Raw genomic sequence first — 20866 nt, forward strand, 5'->3', positions numbered from 1 at the left:
GTCATCCAATAGGAGCAGAAACAACGAAGAAGGAGGTGGATTTGTTGTTGGGACACCGGCATTCACATTTGGTCAGGTGGCGTTCCTCGCCTGCAGGGCCCACGCCTGGAGGGACTTGGGCTGTCCCCAGGCACCTGCGTGAGCGACCCTGCTCTGCTGACGCCTTGAGCCAAAGGCAAGGGTCTCATTCGGGCTCCAGCCAGGGACCACCCAGCTGGCTCAGCTCCACCACGTTTCTTGGGCACTAGACCTGGCCCAAACAACTTGGGGTGGGTTTTTTGGGTTTTTATTTCTTAAATCTGTGTACTTCTCCTATAATGGACAACACAACTGAAGTATTCTTTCTTTCTTTCTTTCTTTTTTTGAGGAAGATTGGCCCTGCACTAACATCTGTTGCCAATCTTCCTCTTTTTCTCTTTTCTCTCCAAAGCCCCAGTACATAGTTGTGTATCACAGTTGTAGAGTTGTAGCTCTTCTAAGTGGGAGGGCGCCTCAGCGTGGCTTGATGAGCGGTGAGTAGGTCTGCGCCCAGGATCCGAACAGGCCAACCCCAGGCCGCCAAAGCAGAGCGCACAAAATTAACCGCTGTGCCACAGGGCCGGCCCCTTGGGGTGGTTTTTCCAAAAGCAATTATGCCCTCAAAAGTCAAAAATGAGAGAAGTAGCAGAGATGGAAGGGGACCAGTCTAGCTACACACATGAATGTGCACACACACACACCTGCACACACACGCAAGCTGTGTGACCTTGGGCAAGTCTCTGTGCCTCAGGCTGCAGGTGGAGGGGACATGTGTGACCGTCTCTAAAGGCCTTTCCCAATATAAACTGACAAGGAGTCAGTGTGTGATTGTCCCCAGGGAGGGTTTTTCCAAAGACTAAGCCGTGGGCTCTGATGACGTTTCTGGCAGAGGAGTTCAGAAGGGATTTGAGAGAAGGCCTGTGGAGGGGCTGAGGATGACGGGTTCCCCCGGGGTGGCGTTCATTTGCATGTGTAAGCCTCAGGGACTGGAGTAAAAAGGCGGTTTCATTAGAATGTTAATATCACCAATGAAATTCTTTCATGAAATTCAGTTCAGTGGGAGAAAAAATTCTTTTTTTATGCCGAGTTATTCACAGACCCTGCTGTGTTGTGGAGGAGGAAGGAGCAGGCGGAACAGCGCAGGGTCAGAACAGCCCTGAAGCCTGGGCCCCTGGACCTGCGCTGGGCCCCGTGCTCTAAGAGGGCCTCTCAGGCCCCACGGGGCTCAGAATCCACGGGACATGCCCACCCGGAGCCTTCACCCCTGCCTCCTCGCCCGGCCCTGCATCCCCTGCCCATGTGGCCGGAGCTGCCTCCAGGGCCAGGGGTCCTGTAGCCCGCCAGGCCTCTGGAGGGTGAACCGCACCTCTGGGGCGGTCAAGGGACTACTGATGCTGGGAGGGGGAGGAGGTGCGGACGGAGCTTGGCTGGGCCGCAGGGGTGGCCCACGGAGCAAGGCCAGCCCCCTGTGCTGCTGAGTCCAGCCTGAAGCTCTGAGGAGCCCCAGAATTCTGAATTCAAACTTGGCCTTCCAGATCATTAGGAAGGTATATTTATTATGATGGGAGACAGAAAATATTTCCTTGAACAGTTTGTTTGCTTGTCTATAACTTAAATATTTAGACATATGGTCTGTGGGCCTCCACTGGTGCTCTAGCCCCAGGCCCTGCAAACACAGTGGGAGGCCTGGGTGGGGTGCATTGTTCCTTTACCCTAGCCTTGCCAGACAGCCAGGGTTCAAATCTCACCCTGCCACTCACTAGCTGTGTGGCCCCAGGCAAGTCAACTTCCCTGAGTCAGTTTCCTCATCTGTAAAATGGGGCCAATGAGAGAACCCACCGTATGAGGCTGTTGTGAGGATCAAATGAGATAATGCACATAAAGAGCCTAGCACCGTGCCTGGCTCGCAGTAGGTGGTGGAGAGTGTCGGCTCTCAGCACCATGTGCCTGATGTCCTCACCGGCTGTAACTTGGCGCCCCCTCGCCCCCTGTTTTCCAGACTCCACAGCAGTATGAGAGGGAGTACAACAACAAGCGGTCGGGCGTGGGGCCCAGCAAGTTCCACGGGTACGCCTACGACGGCATCTGGGTCATCGCCAAGACACTGCAGCGGGCCATGGAGACACTGCACGCCAGCAGCCGGCACCAGCGGATCCAGGACTTCAACTACACGGACCACACGCTGGGCAGGATCATCCTCAACGCCATGAACGAGACCAACTTCTTCGGGGTCACGGTCAGTCCCCGGCCCCCGGCTCTGCTTTCCTTGGTGCCCCTTGGAGATGTACAGGGCAAGAGGGGCCGTGTCACACGCCCTCTGATACTCAGACCATTGCAATAATTCCCTGTGGGCCGTAGGATTGCGGGGCTGATGACACGGGGCAGGGGCAGCGATGCTCTCTGCCACGTTGGGAAAACACTCTCTGTAACTCGTGGATTAGGAAGGGCATAGTGAGCTGACGGCGCACAGAGCAGGTGGAATTCACCAGGTGGTGGGGTGGGGCGGGCCAGCAGGAGCTCTGGACCCAAAGTCGGGTTCAAATCCTGGGCCTTGACTTCCAAGTTACTTCTTCAAACCACAGAGTTTTCATTCCCCAAAATGGGAATCATACCTACCCCATGAGGTAGTTATAAAGATTAGCCGTTACAAAGTAAAAACTGCTAATATTTGTTGAGTGAGCTACTTGCTCTGAGCCTCAAGTTTCTCACCTGGTACATGGACATAATGATATATGTCTTGCATGGAAGTTGGGAAAATCAGCAATGATAATAACGGCTAATATTTCTTGAATGCTTATTATGTGCTAGAGACTGTGCTAAGAACTTTATGTAGATGTGACTCAATAACATATGCCCATGCCAGGCACATCGCAGGCACTCCATAAATGCTGGTGGTTGTTATTGTTAATAATGGTCTCACTGCATCCATACGCCATCCTAGGGAGTAGGCGTGTTATTATCCCCATTGAAGGCGAGGAGCCTGGAGTTGGGAGCATTTAAGTCCTACAGCTGATCCGAGGTGGAGCTGGGGTTTGAACCAGGGTCTAGCTCTCAACAGCTGCATTACACTGCCTTCTGGTAATGGACACAAGTCATAGTTACTTATGTCTCGTGATGATGTGTTTGTCACGGACTCTGCTCCCAGAAGATGCGGAAAATTTGCCTGATGAACGGGTTGAAATGGCTAAAGTGCTGTCCTGTGTTCTAATTTAGTCATTTATAGAATCGGTCTGTCTCGAGGTGTTAGGAGAGTAGATGAGTTGATTGGTGCGTTCTTAAACGTGCGTATTCCTGTTCGTGGGCTTGGGCTTGCAGCGTTGGTCTGGTAGGCCAGGGCTCATGCAAGTGCTAGGGGTGTACACATCGGTGTGGACGCCGAGGTGAGTAAGATGGGCTCCCTGTCCGGATCCTGTGGTCCAGATGCGGGGCGAGACCTGGACACAAATGACCATAAGAGCTTAAAAGTGCTCGACACCATAGGAGAAACTGTGTGAGCCCAGAGGGATTTCTGTCACCTTTGGTGAAGAAGTCAGGGAAGGCTTTTTTGGAAGAGGCAGCATTTCAGCTGTGCCTTAGATATGCAGAGAGGGGCTGGCAGTCTGGCCAGATGGAGCGTGGTGAGCAAGAGAGAGACGCCTGTGTGTGGGGGGTGACGGTTACTTTGTCATGAATATTGGAAAGGAGGATGATGAGGCCGTGACGGTAAGTTGGCGCCCAGTTCTGAAGGAACAAGCTAAGGAGGCTGGCCTTTATCCAACAGGCCAGCGATTCTCCAGGTGCGCCTTGACCAGCAGCAGCAGTGTCTCCTAGGAGCTGACTAGAAGTGCCCCACACCAGACCCACGGAATAAGAGTCTCCGGGATTGGGGCTCAGTTGCTGTGGTTTAACAAACCCTCCAGGTGATTCTAACGCATGCTAGAGTTTGAGAACCACTAGGCGGTGGGGAGCCCCTAAGGTTTGCTAAAAAGAAGTCGATTTCCAAAATCCCTGAGTAGAGCCACTCAACCTGAAGGCTCTGAGCAACTCCTCCCACAGTTCAGAAGTAAAGGCTCCGTATAGTTATCAGCAAAGGGTGTTTACAGCACAGCCTAGATTCAGACTGGAAACTTGAACAGCTTTCCTGTGACCAGGAACCACTGAGACCAGTGGTTTCAAAATGTTTTTGTTTATCCTGAGAACTCACCTGGTGCCTGGTATATAACACAGATGAAAGAGGGGCTTCCCAGCTGAATGGAGGAGGAGTCCCGAGCCCTGCCTTTCAGCCTTCCCCATCCTGCTGCAGCCCCTGAGACCCCTCGCTCAGGAAGGCTCCAGAGAGCACCCGACACCTCGGAAGTCCTTTCTCTTCCTGGCACAAATTCACAGACTGAGCCCTCAGAGGGCTGGGATGCGCCTGGGGTCCCACTGGTGGTGTTGTGGCAGAGCTGTCTCGGAACGAGGGTACACTTATTCAGGTCATCTTTCCACGCTTTGTTTCTTATTTAATCCAATGAAGTCACAGTACCCCCAGGTGAAACGGCTGGTAGAGAGCTACAGAATCTAGGAAGCCTTCCGCCGCCTCTCATAATCCTAGAACTTGGCGTTTTGCCTAGATGCCTGATGTATCTCAGTTGGCGATAATTTATAACTCCTAAGTGCTCTTTCATCTAAGCCAAATAACACATAATCCTTACTTGATGAGCAATTAGATAAGACGCTTTACACGGCTTGAAGATGAGTTTCGTTTTAATGGGAAATTCCTTGATACATATTTAGGCTTGCTCTGGTTTGTGTAATTCAGTGAATGTCAGAACTGAAAGCGGTCTCAAAAATCCTGAGATTCAACCCCCTGCTGTTGTAGATGAGTATCCGAGGTCCAGGGAGGGAGCTTTCAAAGTCACCTGGAGGGAGAGTAGCTCAGATTGGCCCAACTCCCACCACACTCAGCCCCGGCTCCCTGATCTTTTAGTTGAGAAAGAGATTGCAATAGTGAAACAGTTCTGCACTTTCCTCCCCTTCCTCTTCATCCCGTTTGTCGCATATTAATATGTGCTTGTCACTGGATTATAGACAGTTTTCATTAAAATTTTCTTCTGATCAGAGGAAAAAAGGATGTCTTCTGACAAAATAAAAAGTATGTCTGTGGTCCAAGGAGACCACAGAAGGCCAAGTTCAGCGATTAATAACGAGTTAGAAAGGAGAGGAACAGGAGGTGTAAATAAATGGAAGCATGTTCTATTTGCTGAAGGGTTTTCATTATACAGCACACATGGTATCCATTTTTCCACTCGCAGGCACACTTGATTCTGGGTCATCCTCATTCAGCATGTTTACTATATGGAAAATCATTTAAGCACATTAAATTAATTATATCCGTGACTCAATTTCAATTGATTCAGTATGCACAGTCTCAGCTAGGAGCTGGGCCCGTGGCTGCTGGTTGGCGTGTTGAAGAAGAGATTTCTTCCACACATCCCAGATCAGGAATCTGGCTTAGTGTGGGGCCCAGCTCTGTTTTATCTTCTTAGGGGCTCTGCTCCCAGCTACCCTTCTCAGAGAACACTGGGAAATGGGATTCTGTGTTCCCACCTGCACACCTATGGTCTGGGGGTCCTGCCCACCTCTGACTCCCTGAGTGAACGGTTCTGATTTTTGGCACTATTATTACCTCTCTACGGTCTGCAAATCTCACAATGCTTCCCCACCTGGAAACCCCGCTTCTGCCAAATGTGTGACCAGAAACTCAGGCTAGAATTGGCTATTTAGGTCTCAAAAGCCCAGAGTGTTCTGAGAATCCCAGCTCAGCGGGGTTCGCCTAGGGCAATGATTCCTAAACTTCTAATTGTATGAAAATCTCCCAGGGAGCTTCGTGAAAAATGCAGATTTCCCAGCCCCGTCTCAGAACTTTGCGGTAGGGCCAAAGAATTCACATTATTGAATTCACAGTCCTGCTGATTCTCAAATAGCAACCTTGAGAATTGCTCGGGGCTCTGCGGATGTGCCTGTGCATGCGCACACACACACACACATTCATGCACCCTTTTTTATTTTAAGCCTGTCAGAGATGTATTTGTTTGTACATTCATTCACTCCTTCAGTAGAGCCTGTGCTGAGTGCTGGGAACTGGGAGCATAGAGAGGAATAACGTGTGGGCCCTCCCTCAAGCTCCCCACTCAGTAGGGGAGATAGACAAGTAGAGGAATAATTGCTGGGCACTATCCTAGGTCTGCCCAAGGCCCTTGGAGAGAGGACTCCATTCTGCTTAGGGAAGTAAAGACCGGGCAGCTGACCTCGATTTTCCCGCAGTTCAATAAGCAAACCTGCATGAGTGATAATTGCAAGGTGCCTGGGCTGAGGGTTCTCATCCTGTGCCAGGTCCTGGGGAGGGGGAGGATGCAATGCAGGCTCCCCATACCCTGCACTCATTGCGACATACTGTGGCTTAGCAGACACCTCCAGTTACACTCTTCTACCGAAGATGCACTAAATTTGTCGACAAGCTTATATCTGTAACCCTTCAAAACAGGCTTGGGAACGTGTGCTAAGTGTCCAGGTAAAAATCAAAGCCTTAATTTTTTGGGGGGGGGAGGTGATCTTTTTTTTTTTTTCAAAGATTGGCCCTGAGCTAACATTTGTTGCCAATCTTCCTCTTTTTCCTTTTTCTCCCCAAAGCCTCAGCACATTGTTGTATATCCTAGTTATAGGTCCTTCTAGTTCTTCTATATGGGACACTGCCACAGCATGGCTTGATGAGCGTTGAATAGGTCCCCCCGCCAGGATCCGGACCAGCGAACCCCAGGCCGCTGAAGTGGAGCGCATGCGTGAATTTAACCGCTGCACCACTGGGCCGGCCTGGGTGATCATTTTTTAATTCTTCCCTAAAACAAGGATGACGTCCCAGATCTCAAGGTGGACAAATCCTTCGGGTATGTCAGACTAAGAGATGATGGCTTAACCAGCAGTATATATACCCCTTTAGTAAATGTTTCTTCTGGTTTGTCTTTTAAAATGATACCACATTTACTTTGTGGTGCCTATGACAGAGGCTAAATTAATAGAATCTCATTGTACCCTATTGTGAAAATGTAATACATGTAATATTGTTCCCAGAAAGTTACTGAGGATAAGTAGCCCAGGTTTGGGTGGGGCTATGAGGCTTCCAAGAGCATTTGACCATAGAGAAATTGACAGAAGCTCCTGAAGAATGTCTTTGATGTGAGAAGAGGGCCTGTTCTTGCTACACTATTTCCTGTGATTGCCTCCTCACTCGCCGTGGGTGCCCCTAATGTAGAAGCCATCACGGCTGCAGAGAGGGTGACCCGTGAGTCCCTCCAAATAATAGACACATTCTTCATCTTCTTCTCGGCCTCTCTCAACCAGCTGTGGGTCTGCACATCTCAATTTAACATCTGTCAGGAGAGGCAGGCAGCCTCGGGTTCAGGCCTGTCACCTGAACCTGATGGCTCTTATCTCTAATTGATCTCACTTGGAAGGTGAGGACGACCAGCAGATGGGGATTTGTAGAGTTTATTGATCTATTTGCTTTTGTTGCTGGTGAACAGGAATCCAGCCTTCACCAGTGTGTCCTTAAATTTCAAGTTTTTATGCAAGATTTTAAAAATTGGTCTCTACTAAGACAAATATTGCTGCTCTCCTCCCCCTGCCAACGTGTTACCTGCAAAGAGGATATCATAGGGTAAACTCAGTTTGGTTGGCATTGCAATTACTCCAGGCACTTGGGAGCAGGTGGTTAGAGGGAGCCAATGAGTTCCTTGTCCCAGGATACCGCACTGTTGGCTGAAGCCCTGTTTATTTCACACCCACTGTTGCCTTGCCCCACTGGAAAACTTTACACACACACACACACACACACACACACGTCATTTTGTTAGTGTTGCCCCATCTCTCCTGTCTGATCTTTTGGGGTCCTGGTTTTATTCTCCAATACAGAAGCCAACCTTCAGGCTCCCCGCCAGCCCCCCATTTGTGCCTTATATTTGATATCATCATTTAGCCTATAGATTTTTTTTAGGTTGAATTTGAGTGAGATAAGAAACAGAGGCCTAGGAACTCCACCAGAAGTGGAGAAAACTCCACCAGTCCAAGACTTGACCCCTTTGGGGCTGGTCATTCTACCAGTCATGACTCCATCCCCTAGACAGTTAGGATTCTGCCTGTGTCTCAATTCTTAACTCGAGGCGATCACTAGAGAACTTGTCAGAAGCTCTGCAACGGTCCAAGTGGGATGTGTCTACAGCATGTCCTAGAAAACGGGGCTTGTCCCAGTGGCCTCTTGCTGGCTCTAACACCACTCAGGCTTTCCTATTCTGAGGTCCCCCTTTCGTGAGCCTTTCTTGGCTGTTGCCCAGGATCAACAGCAAATCCTTCCAGAACTTTCTCTGTACCCCACTTGTCCCCACCCCATCCCAGACCCAGATAGTTGCTGTGGAATTGCTTCATATACAAACCTAACGTGGGAGCTGATTTGAGAACCTAGTCTCTCTCCCTTTGTTCCCTGGCTAACAGGCTCACCCTCAAACTCAGATAAAATCCACCATTGCCCGGGGCATGGCAGTGATGAACCATAACAGGAAATGCAACTTTGAAAAGTCAGGCAAAAGGAGGTCACAGTTCACCACTTAGAGCTGTGTGACCTCAGGGAAGTTATTTACTGCTCTGTGCCTTGGTTTCCTCATTTCTGGAGTAGAGGGGAATCAACCTACTTTATAAGATTGTTGTGAGAAATAACAACAGTAGTTGCCACCCAATAACTGCATCATTGTGATTACTATTATCATTATTATTACTGCTATTAGGATGACTTTTCAAAAACAGAGTTTATGTGGGTCTAATCAAGCAATATTCAGAATCAAGTCCAGCAAACAATCATTCTATACCTACTCACTGCCAGTCTATTTCAGATATATTATCTCACTTAATTCTCTCAACAGTAATCAAATCTGTTAACTTATATTAAGGTTGTGATGGTTTAACATTAAAACAGAACAGAGTACACCCTGCCTGTAAGAGGAACACGTTCAAGTTCTCCACCTGCTGCCGTGGCCTCTAGGGATTTGATGTTATCCTACAGGTGGAGGCATCTGCTCACAGACCTCCCTTCTGCTTCTGCCTTTAGTCCAGCTCCGAGCCACTCGAGCCCCAGGGGCCCTGAGAATCACCCCTCAGCTTCATACACAAAACGAACCGCAGTGAATGCTGTTGGTGCCCGGGCCAGATCTGCTGGAGTGCCTTTTGGGGGCTGGTTAGGTGTGCCCGTCCGCCGGCTGTGCAGGTGCCCCTGCTCATGGCTCACACCTTGGCTGATTGGAGCCTCCTGGCCTGGAGGCCTGGGACCTGCACCCCAGCCCAGCGCTCTGCAGCAATGACTGGCTGGTTTGGTAGTACCACACCAGGGTGATTCGCCCTCCAGAGCTCCCTGCAGAATTAGGCGGAGACTAGCGTCCCCTGAAACCGCATCCGAACTTGGCCTCTTCCCTTCTCCTCTCTCCTTACAGGTTTCTCCTGAGAACACGTCCTTAATAAATTGCTTGCACCGGATCCCCCGTCCTAGGCTCTGCTTCCGGGGGACCCAATCCAAGACACTCATGTGTCCTTATGGGAAATTTGAGCATTTTCAAGAGGGAATTTTTACCATAATCTAATTGTTATCTCTGCATTAGGTTTAGCACCAACTCTCCCCCATCACCTCCCCCACACCAGGTAGAGGGTTCCAGACTCTTCTCCCTCAGACGCCGTTGCATTTTGCTGGCACCTTGGTCTGTTGTAGTCACCCTGTGGAAGAGCCATAGTTGTCCCCTCCAATGGATTAGCAGCCCTCAGATCTGCAGGGACTGCAGCTTCCCATCCTGGTCCCCGTGGTCCTTCATCCAGTGCTTTACCCCTGGTAGAAGCTCAGTAAACTACTGGTAACCTTGAGTTAACTTCGTTGGATGGAATCCACACATGATGGAGAAGTGCAGTCACATTCTCCTCCTCTGCTGCCTTCCCGGCTTCTATAAGCTAAAAAGCTTTTTCCAACCCAATAAATAATCAGAACTGACAACAGAAGTATTAAGAGGATCTGTAGTTCTTCAGTCTGCTGATGGTGAGTCCCTCACTCTTGCTGTGAGAGCTGGCGTCGCTCGTTCGCCCAGGTTGTGGAAATCTCCTGGCATGTGTGTGGGTTGGGATGCGAATGGGGGGCTCTCACCGCTTCCCTCCTGAGGCAGGAGAGAAACTCGCCCCTTACCCCCCGCCCTACTCTCTCTCATCAGCTTCTTTCTTGGGCTCAAATCCCAGGCCCTCAGGGGGAGGGGGAGTTGCTGATGGGCCCTCTGTGACTTCAGACTGTCGGGAGCATTTCCTAGAGATGGTTGCTAGTAATAAACAACAACTATAATAATAGTAATCCTCGATGTGTGACGGCCCTGTGTGCAGAGTGCGTTTATGGTCTCTACCTCCTTCATTTCTCAGTGCAATTACATTTATTAATGTAATGCTAATAATAGCTGTCCATCAGAGAGCTCCACCGTATCCCACGCAGCATCCTAGGCACTTTGCCCACGTTATTGAAGGTGATGCTCAAAACAGCTACCTGGTGGGAGATGTGTAAACCCAAGTGCCTGGAACGCTCGTCCCAGGGAGCTGTGTCTCACTCTCTCACCTGGGTCACAGCTCTGCCCCCATGTCACCTTCTCGGTGAGGCCTCCCTGACACCCACCCCCTTCGTTCTGCTTCACAATAGTTACTCCCACTGACATGCTAGCTTCTTTACTTATTCATTCTTTGTTTTGTCTTCTGCTGTATCTCTAAGACTTAGAACCAGGAGCCTGGGACATAGTAGATGCCTGATAAATATCTGTTTAATGAACAAATGATTTTGATAATTAATGACCATGTCATGGATTAAAAAAAAAAAAACAGGCTGAGGGGCCGGCCCAGTGGCGTAGCAGTTAAGAGCATGCGCTCTGCTTCGATGGCCCCAGGTTCGCAGGTTCGGATCCCAGGCCTGCACAGATACACCACTTGTGGAGCCATGCTGTGGCAGCATCCCATATAAAGTAGAGGAGGATGGGCACAGATGTTAGCCCAGGGCCAGTCTTCCTCAGCAAAAAGAGGAGGATTGGCATCGGATGTTAGCTCAGGGCTGGTCTTCCTCACAAAAAAAAAAAACAGGCTGAGCAAAGATAAACCAGCTTTCCCTATAAGGCAGACCTGGGCCAGGCAGGGGGAGTAAAATCTAAGGTTTGCCCCCAAGGAACTCACTGTCCAAACAGCTGTGTGAGATGCATGGGAGGGAGAGCAGGAACCCCTCTCCCCATGTTAATAGTGGAGGATGTTGTGGTCCCCCCCTGCGCTGGGTTATTTGTGTGTCCATCTGCCACTTCCCACTGGACAGTGAGCCTGTGAGCCCCTTGACTGAGACGGGGCCCCTAATTCTCTCTGTATTCCTGGTACCTTGTATAATACTGGCTCTTAGTCCGTGAAACACGTTTGTTCATTGAATGAATGAGGAAATTGTAGCTCAGTGAGGCAAAGTAGCTATGCTAGTGTCCCATGGTGTGTTACTGGTGAGCCTAGTTCAGAACTAAATCCTAGGTCTTTCTGGTTCGAAATGCAGGTGTCTCCAAATCTTGTGGTCTTGGGCGCTGCTTGGCTGCCCTCCCTGTTGATTTAAACACAATTACAAATGACTGCAGATAATGTACAGCACAGCAAAGAAACCTACTTCTTCTGCTGTCAGATAAATTTGAAACATCAAAATAGTGTGGTTTAATAATTTGTTTGAGTTGATGCCTAGCCTTCCAAGGCTTGCAAGTTTGACTTAGTCAAGTCAGGGAAAAACTAGCTGTTTCCTTATGAAAAGCAGTGTGGGGGCGTGTATCATCTTATGGGAGCTTCAACAGAAGCCCTATGTACAGACTCTGTCCAGGTCCCAGGAGAAACAAAGGAAGGAGCCAGTGACATGTGGCCATAGTAACAATTACTGTAATGACAAGTGTCATAATAGGAATGGTTGTAGTTTTGAATGCTCACTCTATGCTGGGTACTGTGCTAGGCTCTTAAATGATTATTTCATTTAATCCTGATAATAATCCCTGTTGTGGGTTGAATTGTGTCGCTCTAAAAATCCATATTTGAACTCCTAACCCAGAGTAGCTCAGAATGTGACCTTATTTGGAAATAGGCTCATTGCAGTTGTAATTGGTTAAGATGAGGTCCTACTGGAGTAGGGTAATTCATTACAACTAGTGTCCTTATAGAAGGGGAAACGTGGAGACAAACCTGCACACGGGGAGGACACCATGTGAAGATGAAGGCAGAGATGGGGTGACGCTTCTACAAGTCAAGAAGCACCAACAATGGCCAGCAAACTACCAAAAGCTGGGAGAGGGGCGGGGAACTGATTCTCCCTCACAGTCCTCAGGAGGAAGCAACCCTGCTGACACCTTGGTCTCGGACTTCGAGCCTCTGGAACGGTGAGACAGTAAATTTCTGTTGCTTAAGCCACGCAGTTAGTGGTGTTTTGTTACGGCAGCCCTAGTGAACGAAAACAGCCCCACCAAATGGAGACTGTTATTATCAGTGTTTTGCAGAGGAGAAAACTGAGAAGTTAGATGATTACTCAAGCTCATGAGTGAGGAGCTGGGATTTGAACACGGTCTAACTTTCGACCCTCACTTTTAACCATCATCCTGCACCTATACTAGCTCTCCTCTGTTAGGGGACAAAAGAGTCCCAGCCAGAGAAGGACAGAGTGAAAGGAACCAAGGAGACCCCCACTTCCCACCACCCCCTTTCCAGGCAGGGAAATCGTGGCCCTTGAGGACCTGCTGAGTCAGAGGCAAGGCTGAAGCCAGGACCCTGGCCCCTCATTTCTAGGCGGGCGACTCTCCTTGACACCTGCCTTCTACCATCTAGGGGAAAGTTCTGTGTGTCTCAGTTTGGCGTGACAGTCCCAGAAGCAGTGCTTACGTTTTACTTACTTCTTCCTTGACTGTGGGGAGGGAGAGTATTTTACAACCCATGTCACGTGTTCTCCTTATTCATGAATTTAAAAATAATATATCCATTTCTTTTTCTGATTACAAAAATGATACATGTTCACTATAGAAAATGTAAAAAGTAGAGACAAGCACCAAAACGAAGATCAAAGTCAGCCATCACGTCATCCTTCAGACAGGCCCCGGGGCACTTAAGCACTGCACTTCACACTCAGATCTGATCTTTTTTTTTTAATTCCTTTACAACTATTTGTTTTGATTCCTAACATTATAAAGCTTTTTCTATGACAATGGTTCTCAATCTTTTTAAGCCTGTCTTTCTTTTTCTTTATTGCACTAAAAGATGCATAACATAAAATTTACCATTTTAACCATTTGTAAATGTACAATTCAATGACATTAAGTGCATTCACGTTGTTGTGCAACCATCACCACCTTCCATCTCCAGAACTTTTTCCTCTTCCCAAACTAAAATGCTATACCCATTAAACAGTAACTCCTCATTAGGTGCAATCATTTTAAAGCTGATCTTTATTATGGGAAAGCTGATTTTATTCATTTATTATTTATGTTAAAAAGCATTTGTAAAGATACCATAAGTAGCTTGCTAACTAATTTTAAAAGAAATTATGGTATGTGCAAGCTACCTCTAAACAAGTAGTTATTAGTCCACAAAAAATTTGGTTGCCTTTTCGTACAAAAACCTAAGAATGTACACTAAAAAATGTTGAGAATATAAATAGTGAGCAAACATTTCAAAGTAAATAATATAGTTAAACATTAGTGATATCCCCACCTATGAGGAAAATACCTACATAAAGATAAACCCAGATGCTGTACGGAAAACAAATCTAGAAGCTCCTTCATACGTCCCATGCATTTCTCTTTGCGTGAGGCCAGAATACCCCCTCCATGTGTGTCAAGGTGTGTTAGCCCGTGAGCTTGCTAAGCAGGAGGGAACTCTTCTACGATCAGGGGAGGACAGCTGATATAAATTTCAGCTGACCACATGCATGGCTTTGAACCCTGATGGATGCCAACCCCATGTCTGTGGGCTCATGCGGAGGTTATACACACTCGATGTGGCCCTCTGTGCCTGCCTCGCTGATGGCCAGCCCTGTGAGGGGCGGAAGAAGCTAGGGGGATCCAGTTTCTCATGGAATTGCAACACCCCCCACCCCCTTTCTTCTTTCTCAATGGAATTCAAGCTTCCGAGAATTCTTACTTAAACAGTAATTGGCAAGTAGAGACCTGGAGTCTGGTCAGGCCATTGTAAACTGTGGAAGAGGGGTGAGGTGGGAGTGCCCACCTTTGTCTTCCTAAGAGGCAAGAGTGTGAAATGCTTAGGGGCGTGGACTCTGGAGACAGACTTCCTGGGTTCACATCTTCTCTCCACTTTCAGCTGGGTAAACCTGGGCCAGAACTTAATCGCTGCACCTCAGTTTCCTCATCTGTAAAATGGGGATAATGGCTTAGATTGGGCTCCCTGTAAACAGACTCAGAGACAGCATTGCATGTGGAAGGTTTGTGGGAGAGTGTAGTCAGGTAATACACTGTAAGGAAGTGAGGGCGGCGGGATTGGACAGAGCAGGAAGTTCATCCCAAGTGTGGTTGTAACTGAGGCCGCAGCTGATCCTAGGGGAGCTCTGGAGATGGGATGGCCCTCAGAGTTGTCCAATCTGAGGTCCAGGGCCTGGTCCTTACTATCTTCTCTTCAGCCAGTCACTGGCCATGCTGGGCTCTGGGAGGGGTGTATCCGTGGGCAAGGGAGCTCTCATGATGGAGAGTAATTCTCAGTGAGGACCCAGCTGGGACCCTCAGCAGCCCATATTCCCAGGAGCTGGAGGATGGTGCTTCAGCCATAAAGAGAGGACCTGAGCAGAGTTCCCCAGTATCCCCTACAGATAACAACAGGGCCTACTGTAAAGGCTTGTGAGGATTAAAGAGGTTTATACATGTAGAGTGCCTGCGACATGGTGAGGGCTAGATTAGTGTGAGGATGAGGAAGGATGAATTTGGATACCAGCTGCACACAGTCCTCTAGGCCCCCAAACACTAGTAATTAATTTTCCAGGAGACACTGGGGTTGGTGGGTCCCCGTGTCACTGCTTTAACTGCATTCTTGCAGCTCTTGCTATCTTTGGTAATTCACATTCTCACATTCATATGCACATAAGCAACACACTCCCATGCACTCACACAGACATACACATACCCCCCTAAATATGCGATTTATGGGTATTCACATTAATCGCATATATAGCTATTTATCAATCTATTCCACTGGTTTTCAAACTTGTTTTTCAAAAGATATTTTACATATAAGCCCAATATCATTGCCTCTCATCTAACATTTACATTAACATTAAAATTACATTTAACATTACATGTTTTTTTTTCGAATTTGCTCCTTGGAAGACTTTGTTAACCCTCCTTTTTTATTTAAAAATTAGCAAGCAAATTTCTGCAGTGACAAAGTTGAAGCAAAGCCTTAGTAGGGAACCTGTCTCGAGCCCTCAGGTCAGCTCACACCAGTCAGACCCAGCAGAAGAGCCCCAGGAACAGCAAGGGTGGTGGCCGCCCTCCTGACTGCACCTCAGAGGCAGGAGAGGGGACAGTCTTAGCTGATACCCAGACTTAACATTCTTCATTTTAATAGTTGTGTTTGGTTTTAATGTGTACTATAAAAATAGAACTAGCATTTAAGGTAACAAGATAAGGTTTCTTCTTTTTCAGTTTTTTTAAAGAGGCAGATATTTAGTAAAGAAAAGCACAGATGGTACGTGGATTCTGCGGAAATTGTGAAGGTGGCGCACAGACGATGGAGCTTTCAGAGACAGTGGCCTCCTTATGGCTTTATCTTTACTTTATCTTGAAAGGCACTATGGTCATCCTCTTAAAAGGTTAAGAAATGAATCATGAAAGAACGGGAAAGAGAGTGGGAGAGAGAGAGATCAACCAACAGCAGGACACTGGATTTCTTGGCCAGCCTGTGTAGTTACCACAGCAGCAAACAGTACTGTACTTTCACACATGCGTTTTTTTGTGGTAGAGTTAATAGCCTTTTTGTTTAATGCTCTTTCACTGCATTCTGTGTGGGTTTTTAGTAATAAAAAATGATGTTAGGCCAGAGGATGGGTGTCCATGAAGCAGAGGAGAGCCGAGCTGTGGGTGAAGCTGCCTGTGGCGGCCATCGAAACGTGGCCCTCGAACCCAAGCAGCAGGATGTGGACACCTCTGCATTAGTCCTTATTGTGCAATTGTTTGGACTCCAAGTGGTTGGTTAGCTTTACAACGGAGGCTTCTCTGCCTACCCCTTGAGGGTGCAGTCTATCTGAGATCACCTCTCTGTTCTCAGTTGCTAGCTCACTGTCTGGCCTATATATGTGCCTCAACTGATGTTAAATGAAATACATTAGAGATATTTTTATCACCATCCCCGTCTCCATCCTCTTCAACATCTCCTTAGGGCTTTACATATAGTAGATATACAGGAAAGCCTGGCGGGCTGGCTGGTTGGATGGGTAGGTGGTTGGATGGACAGAGGGGTAGATGGGTGAGTAGATAGTTGGATGGCTGAGTGGGTGGGTGAATGGATGGATGGGTATGTGGGAAGGTGAATGGATATAGATGAATGGATAATGGAGAGAGAGAGGGAGAGAGAGAGGGAGAGAGAGAAGTTGAGGAAGAGCTAGATGGGTAGATAGATGAATGGATGAGTACGTGGGTGGATGGATCAATTGACAGATGGGTAGATGGTAAGCGGGTGGATAGACAAAGATGAACGAGTGGATGAGTTGGTGGGTGGATAGGTAGGTTAGAAGGCGTGAATGAGTGAACAGCAGGCCTAGAAGAGGTAATTGCAATTTGTATGTGTCTGCTTCATTCTAATCAAAGCACATTTTCGTCGGGGAGAGTCTTCAGGGTGATGGCTCTGATGTCTTGACTCTTTTTCTGTACAAAGTCCTGACCTCTAGAAAGTGTTTGGCGCATTTTCTGATGTGAGGCCCCATCTTGTCATCTGACTCATGGAAATACAGGTTTCATCTCATGCCTTTATTCTTCACCACACTTTACCCTTTCAGGGATTGGGCCTCATTAAAATCCGTCCTCTACCCGGTTGCTCTTTGAGGAAGTTCCTTATTAGGGCATTTCTGCTGTGAAATGTATCACACCAACCCATGTGAGTGCCAACCTGAATGCTAAAGACTGTTATTAGCAGATTTAGCCTAGAGATGTTTCAGAGTTGTCAGTTCTGATGTTCATAGGATTATATTTTCAAACATCATCACACATCCTCTATGACAGACTTGATTACTGTGATGAACTAGTTTTCTTCCTTTGAGAGATGTTCCAGTTGCAAGAATGATTCTGAGAGCATTTGAGAAAAATGCCAGGCAAAACTGAAGTGACACTCTTTCATTTGGGTGGCTCGTTTAGCTTGCTGGGAGAGGCAGCTCAGGGTGGCAGAAAGAGCACTGGACATGGAGTCCACAGACCTGGGTTTGCATGTTGTCCTCTGTATCTTAGCAGTGGTGACCTCAGGGAAGTCTCTAATCTTTGCATTCTCTTCTGCCAAGTGAGACCAATGGCCAAGGGTCCCTCACTGGGTTGTTCTGAAGATGAAATGAGGAAGGCGCATTACAAACTGTAACGTGCTGTGCATGATTGAGGGATCCATGACAGAAGAAGAAACAAAGTCATACCTCATAAAAATCACTTTATTTCTTTTTTTGGCTTAAACAACAGGAGAAATCAAGTATTTACAGAGAAAAAATTAACTATATGACCAAGAACCAATAAAATAGCCTTCCTGGTCCATGCATTTTATTATCAGTGATGGGACCACAGTGTAAAAACCTGGCACAGCTGCAGAGAAGTGGCTAATTTCCTTTGCTCATTCATTTCTTCCACAAATATTTACTACCTCCTACAGCAGGAGAGTCATGGGGAGGGGATGCTATGGATACAGTGTTGAGCAAGGCAGTGTGGTCCTTGTACCCAGGAAGAAACAGACAATGACAGATAATCACCTGCATAACTGTTTAAATATAAATTGTGGGAATTGCTCTGTAAGAAAGTCACAGGGTGTGTTGAGAACATATAACATGGAGGCCTGACCTAGGCTGGGGATCAGAAAAGACTTCCCTAAGGAGGTGACCTGGAGTTGAGATTGAACAATGAATAGAAGCTAATGGGCAAAAAGGGTGGAAGCAAATTCCTGGAAAAGGGAAGAGCAAGTGCAAGGGCCCTGGGGTGAGATCAGTGTGGCACCTTTGAGAAAGCAAAAGAAATGTGGCTGGAGCAGAGAGAGTGGGATGGGAGGAGCCTGGGGAGTGGGAGTAGGGGGTTGGTGGAGGCCAGATCATGTCCCATCTGTTACCCTAAGACCAATGGGACCCCATGGAAAGATGGCTAGCAAGGGAGCAAACCGATTGCTGTTTGTTTTTTTTTTATGTGTGAGGAAGATCAGCCCTGAGCTAACATCCATGCTAATCCTCCTCTTTTTGCTGAGGAAGACCGGCTCTGAGCTAACATCTATTGCCAATCCTCCTCCTTTTTTTCCTTCCCCAAAGCCCCAGTAGATAGTTGTATGTCATAGTTGCACATCCTTCTAGTTGCTGTATGTGGGACGCGGCCTCAGCATGGCCGGAGAAGCGGGCCGGAGAAGCGGTGCGTCGGTGCGCGCCCAGGATCCGACCCCGGGCCGCCAGTAGTGGAGCGCGCTCACTTAACCGCTAAGCCATGGGCGGGCCCCTCCGATTGCTGTTTTTTAAGAAGTTTCTCTTGGCTGCAGTGGAGAGAACAAATTAGAAGGAAGCAAGAGCCTGCAGTGATGCTGGTACCATCCATGGCAGTGGGTGGGGAGAGAGAAGCAGGTGGATGCAAGGCCCATTTCAGGAGGAAAATCACGGGGCTTGGTTTTTGACCAGTTAGGATAGAAAAGAGGAGATGATCAAGGATGTGCTTCTAATGCAATTACTTCCCATTTTGAACTGAATGGTTGTCAAGTTATATACACTGTGAATGTTACTACAGTAAATTAAAGAAATGCATTTATAGACTGTATGGGACTCTGCACAATTTAACATCTGGATAATCTGAAAATCTTCATGTGACCTAGGGAAAACTGGGTGGTGCAGTCACCCCTCCTAATCCTGCAGAAAAACACTCTATGCATGCAGAAGCAAGGATTGGGTCCAGAAAGACGTTCAACAAATGCTCGTTAAAGGAGAGAATCCAAGCGTGCAGGACAAATCTGATCTGAGCCTTTAGGCGCTCACAGTCCGTGGGAAGGCAGACGTGATGTAAACGGCCAGAACCCATCCCAGCCTGTCTGCAAAGGAGGTCACACCAACGTTAAGGAAAGCTCTCTGGTGTGTTCCTCTACCTGCAGAACAGCGTGACCTCAAGTCCCACCCCACCTCCCACAATTCCCCCTTTCTTCCCTCTGTGTCCCTGGAGGCATCTCAGCATCCTCACAAATGGTCCTTGCTTAGCCCAGTGTCACCTCCTCAGTGACATACAGTGCCCACAAGCCACTTGTGGTGGCCTCTCACCACCCTCTTGCCAGTTCTTTGTTCCCCAGTGCCCCCAAATGCATGGGTCCCCTGCAGGGCTGCACTGGCCTCAGTCCTCTCTGGGGAAGAAGGCTACTCTGCCCCTGGCTGTGTCACACGTGCTCAGCTGGGCTCAGAGCTGACTTGTGTCAGCCCATTAGAGCCGATTGTGCCTGTGTCTTCTCAACTCCGTGTTCTGTGATGTCACGTTAGGAGTTTGAAATTGGCCATGATGGGAGTGTTTACACCACAGTAATCGGGAAACTCTACAGATCAGGGCTTCCTCCTCTCCCCCCCTCAGAGAGCTCGAGTTAAAGCACACCACTGACTGGGCCTGAAGCTCAGTTGCTGTGCCCTGAGCCCCACAAGGTTCCCCGTGAACATAGTCCCTTTAGCTTCCACCTAGCCCCTCTCCCCGTAGGATGCAGACCCAATCCCTGGGACAGGCTTGGGGAGAGTCAGCCCACTGTCCTCTCAGCCCCCACCCTCCACATGAACACCCTCAGGTACCAAAGCATTAAATACCTCATTGCCTGGGGGCTGTGGCCCCAACAATCGACAGACGGGTAGACGCTGAGTCCTGGTTTCCGCACAGCTGGGACCCCGGTTATTGCATAGCTGTGTGTTGGATAGGACTGGATACACTTTGGAGGGACGTCCTAGAAGGAAACTTTCAAGGTTCTAGGGGCTCACAGCAGGGAGAATCACCTCCTGCTGGAGACAGGACGAGACCGTCAGAAGGAGGGGCGTTCATTCTTTCAGTGACGACTCTCCCATGCCAGGCCCTGTGTTCATAAGAATACAGGAGCGAGTAAGGCACAGTCTACACCTGCCCTGCTCAGTGCGGTTGTCCCTAGCCCCATTTGAGAGCACTTAAATGTGCCTGGTCCATATGTCTAAAACACAGCCTGGATTTCAAAGACTTAGTACCAAAAAAATGTTAAATACCTCATTAACAATTTTTTTATTGATTACCACTGAAAGGATATTGTTCTGGATATATTGGGTTAAATAAAATTTATCATTGACATTAATTTCACCTGTTTCTTTTTACTTTTTTAGTTTGGTTACTAGATTGTTTAAAATGACATATGTGGGTCATATTCTATTGGTCACTGTGGTTTGAACTTTGAAGGAGGTCCTGGGCCAGTGGCGTAGATTTCCAGCCTAGACATTTGGGCTGGACCTCAAAGGACAGGTGGAGTTGGGAAAATCAGAGATGGTGGGAGCAGGGAGGAGAGTATTTTCTAGAAATAAGCACTCAGACTTTCCCATGCCCTGTAAGAGGAGTATTAATATCCCTTT

General features: G+C 48.0%; 1 protein-coding gene across 1 annotated transcript in view; it reads left to right on the forward strand.

Moving 5' to 3' along the window:
* The window catches only part of GABBR2 (gamma-aminobutyric acid type B receptor subunit 2), a 351811-nt gene that overhangs the window by 209059 nt on the left and 121886 nt on the right, over positions 1-20866 (forward strand). The window contains exon 7 of the mRNA XM_087419415.1: positions 2018-2254. Coding sequence (XP_087275541.1) covers positions 2018-2254 — 237 coding nt within the window. The remainder of the gene's footprint in view (positions 1-2017; positions 2255-20866) is intronic.

Source organism: Ceratotherium simum, chromosome 29 (assembly GCF_057802395.1).
Source record: "Ceratotherium simum simum isolate JZ-2026a chromosome 29, ASM5780239v1, whole genome shotgun sequence".
In the NCBI taxonomy this organism is placed as follows: Eukaryota; Metazoa; Chordata; class Mammalia; order Perissodactyla; family Rhinocerotidae; genus Ceratotherium; species Ceratotherium simum.